Source organism: Lynx rufus, unplaced genomic scaffold (genome assembly GCF_022079265.1).
Source record: "Lynx rufus isolate CCGP_SWC_20201006 ecotype Redwood Valley unplaced genomic scaffold, mLynRuf1.p SCAF_8, whole genome shotgun sequence".
NCBI lineage: Eukaryota > Metazoa > Chordata > Mammalia > Carnivora > Felidae > Lynx > Lynx rufus.
Genome location: NW_025814896.1, coordinates 105139277 through 105157033, shown reverse-complemented (window position 1 = coordinate 105157033; position 17757 = coordinate 105139277). Strand labels below are relative to the sequence as shown.

Here is a 17757-nt window from a genome sequence, read left to right as displayed (position 1 = left end):
TTTGAGATCCTTCCTCCCCCAATGCTGTAACTCTTACTCCCGCAGTTTTCCCTACTTCAGTAAATGGCAACTCGTCCTTCTAGTTGCTCGGTTCAAACACCTTGTGGTCATCCTTCTCTTTATCACACAACCCACATCCAGTTCCTCTGCAAATCCTGTTGGCTGTACTCTCAAAATACATACAGAATCTGACCACTTCTCACCACCTCCAGTGCTGCCACCCTGGTCTAAGCACCCATCATCTGTTGCCTGGATCACTACAAATGCCTGCCAACTGGTCTCACTCCTACTCTTGCCCTGTTTATCCTATTCTCAACACACTTGCTCTCCTATCTCCAAACAAAGCCAAAGTCCTTACAATGGCCCACAGGGCCCTTCAAGATCTCCATCATCCACACTAACTCTCTGATCTCATCTTCTACCACTTTCCCCTTATTTATTCCGCTGCAGCCAGACTGGCCTGTCATTCTTCAATTGAGTGAAGCATGCTTCCACTATGGAGCCTTTGTGCTTGTTCCTCTGCCTGGATAGACACCCTGGGTAGATACCCCCAGGTATCCACAGAGCTTGCTCTCTCACCTCCAGACCTTTTCCATAGCACTTTTCTAGTTCTAACATGTAATTAATTTTGTTTATTGGGGGTGTCTTCAGATTAAACTCCATGGGAGGAGTATCCCAGAGTATTTACTGCTACTTAGATAAACAGTAACTGAGTATATTCTCTGTACTCGTAGAGAAGGTACAAATGCCCGAAACTAATACTGTCCTTGTTGCTTTTCTTGGCTTTCATTTGGGGTGATTTTGGAAAACTTGGACGTCCTTTGTAACCCTCCTTTTATTTACAGAGGCCCTACTTTAAAGTTTTGGGGATTTTTTTTTTTTTTTAGAATTGGGGAGGGGCAGAGAGAGCGGGGGGGCGGGGGGGGGAGAGGGAGAATCCCAAACAGGCTCCCTGCTGTCACCATGGAACCCCAACTGGGGCTCAATCTCACGAACCATGAAATCATGACCCGAGCAGAAATCAAGAGTCAGATGCTTTAGTGACTGAGCCACCCAGGTGCCCCCAGAGGCCCTACTTTAGAAATAAGGTAGCCCTAGACACTACCAGCTGGCCCAAGCACATAAATTGGTGTCCCACAGTAGAGTGGAGCTGGAACACTCCACTCTATTTTTTTAAGATAAAAATCCCCAATGAGTCCCCATTGTCTCTTAAGGGTAGATGGTCCTTGAGTTTTCCTGAATTTGCTGAGGGCTTCTGTTTCCCTTTAGTCTGTGTTTGCCACAACATCCCACCAGGAACGTATCTTTGCATTCCTTAAGAAGCTGCCTTTAAAGGCCATTTACTTTGATGTGAAAGTTGATATATAGAGAGATATCAAAGGATATGCAGAGGATATAAAAGGAATCCTTTAGTGACCTTGGAAGAGGGCAAAACCGGAAATGTAAAGGTAGGATTGGGTGGCAAACAGATGGAGGTTTCAGGGACGTGAGATTCAACAGAAGAGAGAGGTGCTAAAGGTCTTGGGTACTGAGAGAGGAAGGCAGATGTGAGACAGGCAATCAAACTTGGGAGTGAAATAGCAAAGGCAATAAATCAGGCCTGAGTCATGTACCTAGTTATGTTACATGTTACCTTTGGGCACATATCCTCAGCTCTTTGCTCCAACTCAGCTGCCAGAACCTGTGAACTAACTCGGACATTTGATTGCACCACCTCCAGCTGTACAGTTATCTGCTGGGAGTGCCAGTCTCTCCCCGTTGCTTGCCACAGCCCAGACAACTGCACAGCTCCAGTTTCCGGTTCCTTGCACCACTTCCAGGCTTGCTGAAGTGCCACACAATGGCTTGGGATCTGGCCTCTCTAGGGGTGGCTGGATGATGCAACCTGAAAGTGTGGGGTAAACAGGAGGAATCTGATCAGTTAAATTCCTTCTGCCCGTCAACTTTTAACAGGAATTTCCTTTGGCTGTGAATATAGTGGTTAAATACATAAGGGTTTATTTTCTCTCATTCAAGATTAGGATTAGGCAGTCCAGAGCTGGTATGGAGTCTTCATAAGATCACCAAGGAATCAGAAGTCTTTTGCTTTTCTCCCTTCCCATCCTTCAGGCATGGCTGATATCCTCAAAGTCACAAGATGGCTGCTGAAATTCCAGCCACTAAATCCACATTCCAGGTAGAGAAGAAGGGAAGAGCAAAAGCAAAAGGTTTTTTTTTTTTTTTTAGCTGTCCCTCCCTTTGAAGGTGTCCCCAAAAGTCCTGTCCAACAAATTCCAATTATACTAACATATCATTTGCTTGATATTTGACACATCAATACGTTACTGGCCTGACATTTGATATATCAGTATTTCATTGGTCTGACTAGCCATACCTCACTACAAGACACTCTGCTGTGCTCAGAAGAGCCTTGTATTTCCTATTGTTAAGGACGAAAAAAAGTACAACTACAACTTAGGCAACTAACGGCTTCTGCCACAGTAAGCATTAGTTAATGCTTATTATCAACACTAGCTATTGCAAGGTTGCTTAATCATGAGGTTCTATAAAGTGGCTCAGTAAGTTGATCCTAGTTTATTTGGTCAATTGCCTCTTCTGCAGACTTTGCATAGGTTTTAGACACATGTGTGAAGGGAAGGAAAGGAATCCACATCTTTACAGGATACTTATGGCATGTTTAGCAGGTTGGACATGAGATCTTTGATCATCGTGGGGACTGATTCTTTTGTGGCCTCTGCTATTGGGCTTCACTATCAACTCCATTTGTCCTTTCTAAGGTTCCAGGTTCCTGCCCATTAACAGGATGAAAGAAGAGAGCGTCATGCTCATTCTCTATCCTTCATCAATTGTAATGCCAATATGGTACAAGAAATTAAAATAGGGGTGCCTCGCTGGCTTATTTGGTGTGACTCTTGGAGTATGTGACTCTTTTTTTTTTTAAGTTTATTTATTTGAGTGAGAGAGAGAAAGAGAGCGCAATCAGGGGAGGGGCAGAGAGGGGGAAAGAGAGAGAATCCCAAGCAGGCTTTGCACTGCCAGCACGGAGCTTGATGCAGGGCTCAAACTCACGAACTGGGAGATCACGACCTGAGCCAAAACCAAGAGCCAGAAGCTTAACTGACTGAGCCACCCAGGCACCCCAAGTGTGCAATTCTCATCTTGGGGTTGTGAGTTCAAGCCCGACATTGGGTGTGGAGCCTACTTAAAAAAAAAAAAAGAAAAGAAAAGAACTGGGGGCACCCGGGTGGTTCAGTCTGTTAAGCACCCGACTTCGGCTCGGGTCATGATCTCGCGGTTCGTGACTTTGAACCCTGCGTCAGGCTCTGTGCTGACAGCTCAGGGCCTGGAGCCTGCTTTGGATTCTGTGTCTCCCCCTCCCTCTGCCCCCACGTGCACTCTGTCTCTCTAAAAAATAAAATGAGGGGCGCCTGTGTGGCTCAGTCGGTTGAGTGTCCAACTTCGGCTCAGGTCATGACCTCACGGTCTGTGAGTTCGAGCCCCACATCGGGCTCTGAGCTGTCAGCACAGAGCCCGATGGAGCTCTGCTTCGGATTCTGTGTCTCCCTCTCTCTCTGCCCCTCCCCCACTCATGCTCTGTCTCTCTCTCTCTCTCTCTCTCTCTGTCAAAAATAAATAAACATTAAAAAAAATTTTTTTTAATAAAATGAAAACATTGAAAAAACTTAAAAAAATAAAAAAGAAAAGAACTGTGCTTTTTAAAAAACACACCTAGACACGAGGAACCTGTCCTCATCTTGGTGTTCATGTTCTCTCAGCTGCTCCAGGGAATTACTGCTTTATTACTAAGCAGGAATTCTCAAGATGTAGGTGTGAGGAAGCCAATCTCTGCCTCCACTGTGTAGGTGTGGATAGGACAGTCTGCATTTTGGTTTCACAGATACTGATGTTGAGGGCAAGGAGGACATCATGTCTCATAGACCCGGTGGCCCGGCTCTCAGCTACAGCCTCATGTCTGCTGCTTTAGTACTAAAGGAGGACTGCTCATGGATGACCTATGCCTGGAGTTAACTTTGCTTTGTGATATTCTTTGAGATTAGACATAGCGCCATCTCCTGGTTCACTGTGGCTGACTTCTTCAGCCTGGAACCCCACCCAGCTGCCATGGCTGTAGCTGGCTTGTAGCTGGCTTGCAACTGGACTGAGAACTTTCGGCATAAATATTCTTTCCCTTCAGCATTTATACACGAATACAATGTGAGAAAGGGAAGGTGTTATGTCAAAATATGGATGGAATGGCAGAACTACACTAAGGAATTTTAGTTATCAATGAGACTAAACACATGTAACACAAAAACACAACCGCTAACCTGGAAACAAGGGTGATGGGTTAGTCTACTAGAGACCAAAGGTCAGGTTAGAGGGCAGAAGAGCCAAAGTTCAGAAGAGCCAACTGATGCTGGATGACGTCCCTAGTGAAGAACAGGGCATACCCAAACCAGGACTCCAGGAACCTCAAAGAAGAGTAGATTAAGAGCTAATAGCACAATTATCATGAAGGTATTTACAGTCCTACAGATGTATTAGCTTCATGTTAATTTTCTTACTGAAGTCTCTAGTTCTGGAAAGTGCTTTTGATTGAGGACTCAAGTTCTCATGACTAGACAGGTATTCATTCATTGAGAAAATATATAATAAGTGGCAGGCATCACACTGAGGACACAGCAGCTCACAGGTATGAAATAGTTCCTGTTCTTATGGAGTGGTCTAGAAATTTAAAAAATTAATTATACATAAATAAATAAATAAATAAATACAAACATACAATGCTTATCTCTGGGTCCCCTTCAAACACTTACAAAACATATTGATTGGAGAGCTTCTGACCAATTTGGGGATCCTCGGGGTATTATATTAAGTATGAGGCATCCCAGTGGAAGTCTATGGCACGGTCCATTAAGACTATTTATTGAGCCTCTAGTACCAAATGGAGACATGAGAATATGCGGTAGTTAGAAGGTGCTCAAACACAAATCTTCATTATCTTGCATAAAAGCATCTTAACTCTCTGTGGGGGCCCCCTGCCGGGCTGGAGCACCTCTGTGACATTCTGACGGCTGCCTGGCATAACGTCGCTGATGTTGGATGATAGATGACTTACAACTGAACACCTTCCCGCACACGCTGCACTCGTAGGGCTTTTCTCCAGTGTGCACTCTCTGATGCTGAGTAAGTCGTCTTTTCTGAAGGAAGGCTTTCCCACATTCAGTGCACTCATAGGGCTTGTCTCCGCTATGAATTTTCTGATGCTGATTAAGGGACGAGCGGTCAAAGAAAACTTTCCCACACTCATTACATTCAAAAGGGGTCTCTCCAGTGTGTGCTCTCCGGTGGCGAATGAGGGAGGAGCGGTCAAACAGGGCTTTGCCACAGCCCTTGCATTCATAAGGCCGCTCTCCAGTGTGAGTGAGCTTGTGGCGAGCGAGGATGCTCTTCTGGCTAAAGGATTTCCCACATTCTGTGCACTCATAAGGACTTTCTCCAGTATGAATTCTCCGATGGCGAGTAAAAGATGAGCGGACAAAGAAAGCCTTGCCACATTCGTTACATTTAAAGGGCTTCTCTCCGGTATGAGTTCGCTGGTGTTCAGTAAGGGTTAATCGGTCATAGAAAGTTTTCCCACATTCGTTGCATTCAAAGGGGCTCTTCCCAGTGTGAGACATCAGATGTTTCTTAAGACTACTTCTATAGCTGAAGGCTTTCCCGCATTCTTTACAGTTGTAGGGCTTCTCTCCGGTGTGAGTCCTTTGATGGCGAGTGAGGGATAAGTGGTTATATAAGGTCTTCCCACATATGCTGCATTCAAAGTTTCTTCCCTTACTGTTGGTTTTCTTGGCAGGAGTGGATCTTTGCCTGGAGTCCTTCTCCTTGGGGGAGGATTTCTTCAAAATCTCCCCCGATAGATGTTCTTTCTTTGTGCCCCTGAGGTTTTCTGAGCCAAGTGCAGGACCCAGAGGACCATCTTTTCTGAGTTTTTCCATTAGTGTCTTTTGCAACTTTCCTTTTTTAGAAATATCCTGGCTTTTAGTTGAGTCCCAGCTCTCAAGTCTAGCATTCTGGTCTGAAACAAATAGAAAATATAGATATGACTGGGTCTTAGTGCTAGTGAAAAAGAGAACATTATCTTTGTTCAGAAAAGAATAATACAAAATGCTTCCTTGTTTATTGTAACTCCTCAAAAGCAAAGCATCAGAGAGAGGCTGAAAAATGGCAGAGGAAAACAGAGGAACAGAGATGGAAGTGGAAGGTGGTCATTTCGCCCACTAAACAAGTCTCTGTTATTCATTCGTTATATATTTTCTAGGTGCCTACAAAGTGCGAGGCACAATAGAAGTCACTGGGACTCTAATGAACAAGACCAGACATGGTCCCTGCCCTCATGATGCTTATATTCAACACGACAGGAGACAAAAAACAAATAAAACACCACAGATGGTGGTAAGTCCAGTGAAGAAAATAATGAACAGAAGTTGGAGTGGGGGTCTTCTTTAGAGGAAAAACTTAAGAACGGTCATCTGGAAGTGACAGTTAAGCTGAGCTCTGAAAGATATGTTAACCATGAGAACAGCCAAAAGAAGAGCATTTCAGGGAGAGATCCATGCAGAAAAGTAGGCTATACACAAAGAAGCATGGAAATGACTAGGCAGTTTATTACAGGTCAATGAGTTTAAACAGCAGAGAGTAAATGGAGAGGCCAGCCTGGACCTGAGAAAGTGAACTGTCAATGACTACTGAACGGTTTTTAAAGGAAGAGGAAGGAGATATGGTAAAGGATAAGTAGGAAAGATAAAAAAAGTGTTATCAGAGTTCATTATAAATAGGTCTCAACCCTCCCCCAACCCCCTTGCTACCTGTTCATTCATCTGACAAATACCTGAGTGCGTGCGATGTACCAGGTACTATTCAAAACGTTGGGGATATATTAGTGAACGATACAAAACCTCTGATGGAGTTTACATTTTAATTAGTGGGCAGGTATGGACAGACAGTAAACAAAATAAAGAAGTAAAAAAATACAGTATGTGAGGAAGACAGACTGGGAAGAGAGCTAGATAGTGCAGGGGCTGGGGAGGGGGAAGGTGATGGAGAGATTGCAATTAAAGATAGGGTCATCAGGGCAGGCCTGACTGAGAAGGCAGCACATTTGAGCAAAAACTTGAAAAGGGTGACAGGAAAGCCACATGGCTATCTGGGGGAATGAGTGTTCCTGACAAAAGCAGTGAACATCTCCACAGGCCTAAGAGGTCCTGAGGAATGGTCTCTGCAAGTGAACTGTCTATCGAAATCCTATCCGCCTAGTTTACACATACCTAAATAAGTACTTCCTGGGGCTTCTCTTTCTTCATCTTCCTGAAAATCAAGTTTCCATGGCTCTTCACCTCTTTTCAACTGGAAAATCACATCAGGTTTAGGAACTAGAAGTCCTGCTCACAAAGGACAAAATGAGAAATGGCTGTTTGGGATGGAAATTCACAACCATCCTGGGGTTTAATAAAATCCCCTTATCCTCTAGATAGGAAAATGGCAGTATCCAAAAATCATATGCTAATTTCTAAAATAAGAGGCTAATTCTTCTTCTCTAAAGGGAAGTCGGTACTGACTTTCTAGAAAATCTGAATTAGATCTATTGAAGTAGTTCACTAATTTTTCTCTGATGTAGGAGGCACCTCCCCAAGATGGAACTAGTATTAAGAGTTGAGGGAAAATTCTTAGCTTAGAGAAGTGGAATATGGAGAAGGTTCTGCACCTCAAGGAACTAAGGTGAAGAAGCTACCCCATCTTCTTTTGTCGTTTCTTAAAGAATAGATTTGTATCCTTTAATTATATTTCCGTGCAATTATACTGAATTTGAAGCAACTAACAAATCAAACTGGAATAGTTTAAGAAATATGACTCACCTTATGTGCAGTTAATAGTAAACACTTAAAACTAAAAATATCAGTGAACAATTTTTTAGAAATCCTTAAAAAATGAATTATAATGTCTTTGGTTTTTGATGATTTAAAGTAATGACATTTATAAATGTTATATAATATAAATTTATATGGTGACATACATAAATTTTCTATATTTATGTTTTAAAATGCAATACTAAATGTTTAAGACATACAAAAAAGCATAAAGACTAAAACAAAAAGCTACGAACCCACCATCTAACTTGATATTAACACTAAAATTGAAGCCCCTCCTTCATCCCCTCTCCCTTCCCCTACTGAGGTACCCACCATACTAAATATGATGTAAATCACTCTATGCATTTAAAAATGTTTCCTCGGGGTGCCTGGGTGGCTCAGTCGGTTAAGCGTCCGACTTCAGCTCAGGTCATGATCTCACACTCCGTGAGTTTGAGCCCCACGTTGGGCTCTGCACTGACAGCTTGGAGCCTGGAGCCTACTTCAGATTCTGTTTCTCCCTCTTTCTCTGCCCCTTCCCCGCTCATGCTCTTTTTCTGTCTCTCAAAAATGAATAAATGTTAAAAAAAATTTTTTTTTAATATGTTATGTTCAGGGCACCTGGGTGGCTCAGTTGGTTAAGCGCCTGACTCTTGATTTCGGCTTAGGTCATGATTTTACCATTCATGGGACTGAGCCCATGAGGGGCTATATGCTGACAGCACATAGCCTGCTTGGGATTCTCTCTCTCTCCCTCTCTCTCTGCCCCTCCCCTGCTCATGCTCTCTCTCTCAAAATAAATGAACGTTAAAAAAAATATGTAATGTTCATTGTAGACCATTAAGAAATATAAAAAAGAGAAAAAGTCACTTGTAAGTCTACTAGTCAAAGACAATTAGGGGTAAAATTTTGGTGTAGATTCTTCCACTTTTCTATGCATATAGATATATGTTGTGAATGTACTCAAGTTCCAATCATTTTGTAGCCTGCTTTTATCATTTAACAACATATCATTAATATCTTTCTAACTCTATAAATATCATTCATGGTCAAGGCCCATCCTATACTATAGCCCATTATGGATGTACAATGGTTTATTTACCTAAATCCCTACTACCAAGTACCTGTGCTGTTTCCATTGTTTCACAATTTTAGCCAAAACAGGGATAAACATTTATCTGATTTTTCCCCCTTAGGACAATTCCCAGAAAAAGGGGTACCCATTTTCCATTTTATTTAACATAATTTTTTGCTTAAAGCTACAGTCTCAGACCAAACTTCACTTCTCCTTCAGACTCTATCCAGATCCAAAGGACCATTTACTGATAGTACTGACAGCCATGAGTTAAATACAAGCAAACAACGAAAGGTAAATAAATTCACAAACCACTTGTACCTTTGCTAGGGATCTATCTAAAGATGTACAATTCTGCCCCAGTAAGTAAAGAAGGGCCAGGGACACCTGGGTGGCTTAGTCAGTTAAGCGTCCGACTCTTGATTTTGGTTCAGGTCATGATCTCACAGTAGTGAGATTGAGCCCCATGTTGGGTTCCACACTGAGCATAGAACCTGCTTGGGATTCTCTCTCTCTCCTTCTCTCTCTCTCTCCTTCTCCCTCTCCCCTCTCTCAAAAATAAATAAATACACTTTAAAAAAAGGGAGGGCATATTCTCTACACACACACCCAATGGCAGATTCTGAGTCATTGAAGAAAGTCATACTTACCCAAAGAAACAAAACCCTGATAATTCTCCAGCATCACCTCCCTGTAAAGAGCCCTCTGAGTAGGGACCAGCTGCTTCCACTCATCCTTTGAGAACTTCACAGCCACATCCTTAAACTTGAGTGACTTCTGAAAAGACAAACATGTTCTTACTCACCTACGTGTCTTCTTTTATGTCTCACTGAGGAAGAGTAAAGACTACAGCACTGGAAGACACATGGAATAAAAAAGAAACTGTTTTGATGATGTAAGGGCACTGGATATTTTAAGTAAGAGGTACAGGTCTGTGACCTGAGGCATGAAACTCTTGGTGATGGCCTCATGTCATCATATCCATGACAGAGCCTCCAAACTTCAGGGACACTGTTACTGGCCTCAATTTTTTAAACTATCAATTAAAGAATTAGAGTAGATGATCTTTAAATTCCCTTTCAGCTCTAACACTCATGGTCCATGAGATCTCAGTTTGAACAACAGGTTCTCAAGTCAAGGGAAGATCTATGATGAGTGTACAAAGAACAGAGGATACTTGTAAGAGCTAAAACTGAAGAAAAAGGATAAAAAATATGGTGTCCCTTTGAAAGGAAGATAATATTCCAGACTAGAGGGTTCAGAAGTTTTAAATTCTCATGAAAGTTCTCTAAGCACTCCCTGAGCCATTGCTAAGGGCAGAGCTGCCTCAATTCTCTGCTTCCCAACCATTACAAAACACAGGACAGGGCTGGTCATCAAGGCCTTATGAAGGGCCATCTAGAAGGAAGATCCCAGGGCACCTGGGTGGCTCAGTTGGTTGAGCGTCCGACTTCAGCTCAGGTCATGATCTCATGGTCTGTGAGTTCGAGCCCCGCATTGGGCTCTGTGCTGACAGCTCAGAGCCTGGAACCTGCTTCAGATTCTGTGTCTCTCTCTCTGCCCCTCCGCTGCTCATGCTCTGCCTCTCGCAATCTCAAAAATGAATAAATGTTAAAAAAAAAAAAAAAAAACTTTAGAAGGAAGATCCCTACAGCTTTGTTGTATGGTGAGAAGAGAGAGAATCTGAAGCCAGAAAGGGTACTAGTCTTTTCTATAGAGCATCACTTCTACCAAAATGAGACCAATCTCAAGGCTCCGGACTGAAGAAAATCCAACTCACCTGCCATCTGGCTGTTAGAGGTACAGCTGCCATTCTCTCCTCTACTATGTCCTCTTGGAAAAGGCCCAGGTCAGAGTTGGCAGAGCTAGAGAAGGAAACATGAAAAGAGACCACTCCCATTTCATAGTTATCTGACCCAGACTAAAAATCCCTACATATCCGTTAGGTGTGAAACAGTCCTTATGCTCAATACCCCACTAAGAGCAAAGCAAGCCTAGAAGTAAATTCACCCTTTCCCAGGAGATGGAAATTACGGATAGTGCCACAACTCTGTTCCTGAGTTAGCAGCTTCCTGGGAACAGAGCTCTGTTCCCATATCAGAAAACTATTAAAAATCAAATAGTTTACAATGAAGTCAATTTTTACTCCATTTTATAAATCTATAATAAGCATTGTGCTCTGTAGTATTTTGACATAAATAAGCAACTTAATAAATAACTCAATCTGACTTTTAAATTCAAGATGACCAGAAGGATGCTTATACTAGCATTTTTTTTAAAGGCTAATGTGGAGCCTATATGGCCAAGAATAAAAAAGCAAAAGCAAATTCGTGTATTAGTGTTATTAGTCAAGTTTTGTTTAGTTCTAAGGGCCAGAAATATGTTCAAGCAAGCTACGGTGTTATTTTTAGGATACAATGGACATTATAAGGATACTGTAATTAAACAGCATCTAGGCCTCATGACATCTGTGGCCCCTACTGGGATGAAGAGCACTGGCCTCCTGTCCTAATTCTTTCCTGATTGCCAAAGGTCCCAAGTAGAGGTTCAAGAAGTGACTGGGTCCTATCCAATCAAGAAATGGAGTCAGGGGCACCTGGGTGGCTCAGTTGGTTAAGCATTCAACCCTCGATTTCAGCTCAGGTCATGATCTCACAGTTGCTGAGATTGAGTCCTGAGTCGACAGTGCAGAGCCTGCTTGGGATTCTCTCTCTCTCCCTCTCTCCCTGCCCCTCCCCCACTCACACGCACATGCTTGTGCTCTTTCTCTCTCTCAAAAAGAAACAAACTTAAAAAAAAAATTAAACAACAACAGCAACAACAACAACACAAGAAATGGAATCAAACACCAAATGTTAGAAATTCCAGCCAGTTTCTTTAGGGTCATCTTTTTTTTGTTAGAGTCCATTTTTTTAAGTTTATTATTTAGTAATCTCTATACCCAACGTGGGGCTTGAACGCATGACCCTGAGATCAAGAGTCGCATGCTCCTCTGACTGAGCCAGCCAGAGGCCCCTGTTACAGTCACTTTTAAAGTTTCCATAGAACTAGGAGGCTATATGCAAAATGATACCCAGCTATTCAATTCAGTCCAGAACTGAATACAATTACTTCTCCAGCAAAAGGGGCAGCAGGACCAACCGGGATGGACTGACTGACCGCTGCCCCTACAGCACTGGCTGGCATCACAGAAGCCCATGGGAAATAAAGGATTAGCTAGAGAGCTAGGGTGTCCAGAGTGCAATGGTCACCTGCAGAGACAGACCCCACGCGAAGTTTGGTTTCAATATTGAGAATGATGATGCCACATGCACAAACACAGACCAAGTATATAAAAAGGTTTATTACTTATGTCATTGAGGTCTCTGGAGAGAGCAGAGCCGGTCTCTCAATAGGTCCAAAATGGCTCTAGAGAGGACGAGGAAAGGAGGAAAGGAGACCAGCCTGGTCTTTATTGTGGTTAGGGGGCAGGGCTAGGGTGAGCGTGCCCACATGCCCATAGGAAGGGGCTTGTGTGATTGGAATCCCCCACCAATGCCCAAGGAGAGAGCATTCAGACTTCCTTATCAGCTTGTCCAGGTGTGAGACAAAAGGGCAAGAAGGAGGGGTGAGTCTTAAAAGCCCAGCAGTCAAGTATCAAGGCAGACCACACAGTGTAACTATATGTCCGAAACAGGAGGAAGAATCTCCGTCCTCTTCTCTCCTGGCCTTCTGATCTTTGGGCCTGATATGGAGACAATCTGTGACATAACAGCAACTGGAAGACAGGAGAGGTAATACTATTCTCAAGAAAAAGATTCATTTACCTAACAGAAGCTTTATTCAGAGGATCTGAAAAATCCTTCCAGGAGTAGAGCCGGGAACAACGATCTCCCCAAACTTCCCTGTCCACAGGGAATGCCAGAATAACATTCTCTCAGGGTTTTATTACAAAGACTGTTAAAAATGTAGTCGGTATCCAGTAGGGAGGGCAAAAGACTAGAAAAAGAAAGAGGGTAAAGGGACCCAATAGTACTCATCCAAGGCTGACTCTATGTAATATAATCCATACAAACCAGTAGGATAAGTCACATTTGGCACTATCTTCTGGACTCCAATTATGATGGTGATCCACTACCAATCAGATTTTTTTTTTCATGAATAGACTTGTGTATCCTGCTGGATACTGAAGGATAATGATGGTGCCATACATCTTTATCTCTTGCTCTTGAGATCAAGATAGAGCAACGTATCTTGATAGAGAACCTGGATATACCATCTTGGACATTTAGAATGGCCAACAGCAAGATTACATTGATAATTTCTGTGTACGCAGGCCATCTGACATGTGCCTGGAGGTGACCACAAATGAGAATGGTGCCGGAACCAAGCCACCAAGGGCTACATGGGTCTTGCACCTCTTCATCCCCCAAGAGAATGTTCTGAGTTCTCAGAGGAATGTTCTCGGAACATTCTCCTCTGTACAGACAAGGTTCAATAAGGTCTTTAACTCCCAGCCCTCCTGAGTTTATTGTTCTAACACCCACAATTAAGTGGCCATGGTCTCTGTGTCTCCTACTTAGAATTCTCAAGACCTTTGTGGTTGTTAGCCATTGAGAGGCTAATGACCTTAGATCACGTTTCCACCTCTTGCCCACTCAGCCATTGCCAAGGAGCACAATGAAGAGCAGTTCTCAGAGACATGAACTATGGCCAGGACAGGCCTACCACTCTTTACAGAGTGATTTTCTTAGTAGTTGTATTTCAAGGTGAATGACAGGCAACAAGAAGCATCTACTGTTCTGTCTCTGGAGCTCTGCCAATACTTCACACTTTTCAAGGCAGTATCTTTATTCACATCCATACATTACTAAAAACGGTCTCTATTTCCTGGCCAAAGCTGACTGGCATCTGAACCAATTAGTCCTTCCCCTGGCATTTTGGAAGTGGAACCAAGAAAAAGAGGTCAGCCTCTCATGAGGCTCCCCTTGAGGGCATGAAAACCTGGGAGCCCTTGACAGTCACATTTTGTCATGCCATCTGAGAGCAGAAAAAGCCAGTCAGCAGTGACAGGGAAATATAAAACAGAAGTACAAACAGAAGTAAAGGCAAGGGGTTAAGAGAGGGTCCTGAATTTTTTTGTTCTGTCCCCAGTTGCAGTTTACAAGCACACCGCAGTCTTTTTCCTTGGGTTCCGTGACCTAACCAAGCATCCTCAAAATGAATCCCCCTTCTACTAGTTTGAGCGGGGTTTCTGCAGTTTGCAACCCAAAGAGACCTAAGACAGGGAGCAAAACCAATCTTCTACCTTCTTACCTGAGGTTTCATTGTTCACGTTCTGCTACCAGACCTCTCCTCTTAAGAGCTCTTTTGAATCCTGGGGGTACATAGAGGACACAGCATCCAGTGTGGCTCACAGAACCAAAAGGGTGGCATTAATCTTAAGATGCCTGCCAGTATCATTAAAATAAGCTGTGGATGTTTCTAGCCAAGCCTATAAACTCTTTTCCAATCCATAACCAAATTGATCCACATCACAAAACAAAGACTCAGGGTCATTACCGTCTTTGAACGCTCAGATTTCTGATTCAATCACCTGGTGTATACTATCTTATACTACAGTTATTTGTATCTTTATCTTTCCAAGTAGGCAAATCTTGGGAGTCAAATCTTGCTTTCCTCACACTAACAAAGCTACTTCCACATACTTAGTACTCCAGAAATCTTTGCAGACTAATTGAAATACCAAGTTTTGCAAAAAGTCTAGTTGGTGTTGGAAAGCAGCTCTCAAAGAGGGAGCGCCACTGGACAGCTCCAAGAAGCCGGGTGCAAGCGGTTGAAACCCTGGCCCAGGGAACCGAGAGAAATGAGTAATTGAGGGGCTTTCCGGGAAGGATGGACCAGCAGGATTCGGCGGAGTCAGTTCAATCCTGGTGTACTGAGCCCCCAGCACTTCCCAAGCAGGGGAAGGACCGCCTCGGGAGGAAATGCGCCATTCTACCCGGCGGATACACACTGCGGAGCGCGGCCCTGCGCACCCCAGCGCACGTCATCTCACACTGCGGGGCCAGGCTACCGACGTCTCACTTCACCTCGCACCCATGTCGTCACCCTGAGTCGCGCCGGGCCTGCAGCTGGCGCCTCCTCCCCTTCCCCGCTGCAGGTCGGATCAAGGTCAGCCTGGGAGCAGCGGCCAAGGATAGTTCCAAACACCCCATTTCGGTTCCACCCTCACGTCATCGCGTCTCGCAGCCCAACTTCCTTCCCGGCCCGTTCTTCAACACCTTCCTCTCGCCGCAGCCACGGGTCCCACCACACCGAACCCCTGGTCCTCACCTTGGGCGCCAACCGGCTCCCGGCGGCCCCATGAGGAGCAGGACCACAGAGCGCCTGCGCAAAGTGCCCTCGGAAAACTACGATTCCCAGAAGGCCTCGGGGCGGGTTTTCGGAGGCCCCGCCTCCTGAGGTACCACAGGGGTAGTCGCGCGCGTCATTCAAAAGGTGGAAGGTGACACTTGTAGTAAAAATGAAGGGAAGAAATGTAGTAAATGTAGTAAAAAAGAAAGAAAATGTAGTAAAAAAAAAAAAAGTGAAGAACCAAGGCTGTCTCCTGGCCCTCCCTGTTCGCTTGCCCCAGGCGGACCCCTACCAAGGATGCCTCTTTCTTAGGCAGTTTTCTATCCAGGAGGATATTTGCAACCTCTACTCTCTTCAGGCACCTGCTGCTTCATCTCCCTCGCTTTCCGAGTGGGGGTGGAGCGGAGAAAGCTTGGGAGAGAATTCCCATACTTGCCTGTAATCAGAAATACAAATTTGCCTTTCTTCACGTTCATTCTACTGCCCTCTCCAATTAGAACAATAAACAGAGATACATCTGGGCTTTGTAATTATGTTAGTTAATAAAATCCCTTGAGGCTTAAAGCAAGTTGAGGAAGCATTTTCTATCTGCCGTACCCGAAGGCATCCTGATACATGTTCACATCTCTTACATTTTTTTTTTTTTACATCTCTTACATTTTAAAAGAAATATTCTCTTCGTTTCACATCCCCCTCCAGCTACCAATCTTAACCTCTCCTTTTTATCAAAGCGAAACTACTCAACGTTGAAGATACTTGCTATGTTTACCTTCCTCTCCACCCATTCCTTAACCAAATTCATTCCAATATGGCTTTGGCACCACCATCCAAGTTATCGACAAATCAGGGGGTGGGGGTGGGTAATGCTTTGGCTTTCTTTTTTTTTATGTTTATTTACTTTTGAGAGAGACAGAGACAGAATGCGAGTGGGTTAGGGGCAGAGAAAGAGGGAGACACAGAATCTGAAGCAGGCTCCAGGCCCTGAGCTGTTAGCACCGAGTCCGACGCGGGGCCCAAACTCACGAGCTGTGAGATCATGATCTGAGCTGAAGTCGGATGCTCAACTGACTGAGCCACCCAGGCGCCCCTAATGCTTTGGTTTTCTTGACCACTTGACAACATTGAACACTTTTTGACTATTCCCTTTCTTGAAAGTCTTTCCTGTTAACCTGCTCTCACCTAGTGTTTCTCTTACCTACCTAGTCTCTTCCATTTACTCTTCTTTTATGGACTCTTCCTCTTTCATGCCCATTAAATCTGTGTTCTTCAAGGACCTATCCTAGATCCTAGTCTCTTCCAACACTCTACCTTCATAAGCTATTTCCCACCACCTATATGGTTTCAGGTATCATCCATATATATGAAATCACTCTTTTCAGGTTCAGTCTGCCTGCAGAACATTCCTACATATGTCTGGATATTTCACAAACATCTCAAGCTCATTATATTCAAATGGGCTCACTCTCTACCCTTATACCAAACACCTTGGGTACACTACCTCATATTCTCTTGGCCCAAATTTTACCCCAGCCATGCTGCAGCAACCACATTTGCACAAACATAATCAGATAACCCCTTGCCTTGGTCGTACCCCACACTTTTCACTTTCCTCCCTGGAGTTACTCTCTGACTCTGCCACAGGGGATGACTACAGCAAGCCTTGATGTTCATGCAGCAACACTTAACCAATGGGGGATGGGAGCCAGTAGATAAATGCTCCCCACTTCAAGGGCAGATAATCCTGAGGCTCATTCGACATGATTCCCCAGGTCCCAGCGGGACTGAACCTCAGTTGCCCACGGCAGTGACCAACTTAATTACACACTGTTTATTGGCTTTTTCTCCTTCCCTTATTTAACAGATACTGTCATTAGTGTAATGACTAACATCAGTATTTTAATTATTTAAATCTTGCTCTATCAGATTATGGTATAATGCAAAAATAATGAATTATCTCAGTGGCAGGACAATAAAAGCAAATTGCTAGTTTGTTCAAAGTGAAGTTAAATTTACACCGCTATTAGTGGATCAATTTAATGGGTATAGAAAAGAATGTGTTAACTAGATCAATGGCTACATATCCCTCAAGAGGCAACTGACAGCCATCTTCCAATTTAGAAACAAGGCAAAGCACAAAACGAGCTACAGTTGACTCTTCTTCATTAGCTTTTCTATTGAGCTCTCAGAGATAGTTAACTTCTCGGATCTAGCTTTTTCACCAGACAAGTCAAGGAATCAGAAAGGAAATGGTGGGACAAATCACTCCCAGGTCCTCCAACTTTATTGTCATGCCTTTAATTTTCCTCACTGTTTTATATTGACAGTTTTGGAGTGGTGGGGGAGCTCCAGTAGTTTCCACTGGGCCCATCCATTGCCAGCACCCATTCATGCTTTGCCCATTCTAATAGAATATTTTCCTCCCTCTAGAGTCATAAT

General features: G+C 43.7%; 1 protein-coding gene across 1 annotated transcript; it reads right to left on the bottom strand.

Moving 5' to 3' along the window:
• Positions 1-1033: 1033 nt before the first annotated feature.
• On the bottom strand, positions 1034-11091 carry LOC124503668 (zinc finger protein 2-like). Its single transcript, XM_047068878.1, has 5 exons — positions 10766-11091; positions 9636-9762; positions 7329-7442; positions 5120-6079; positions 1034-1885 (listed from the first exon to the last, which is right to left on the bottom strand). The coding sequence occupies exons 1-5, from the start codon at positions 10883-10885 to the stop codon at positions 1689-1691; spliced, it is 1518 nt and encodes a 505-aa protein (XP_046924834.1). The 5' UTR covers positions 10886-11091; the 3' UTR covers positions 1034-1688.
• Positions 11092-17757: the final 6666 nt, after the last annotated feature.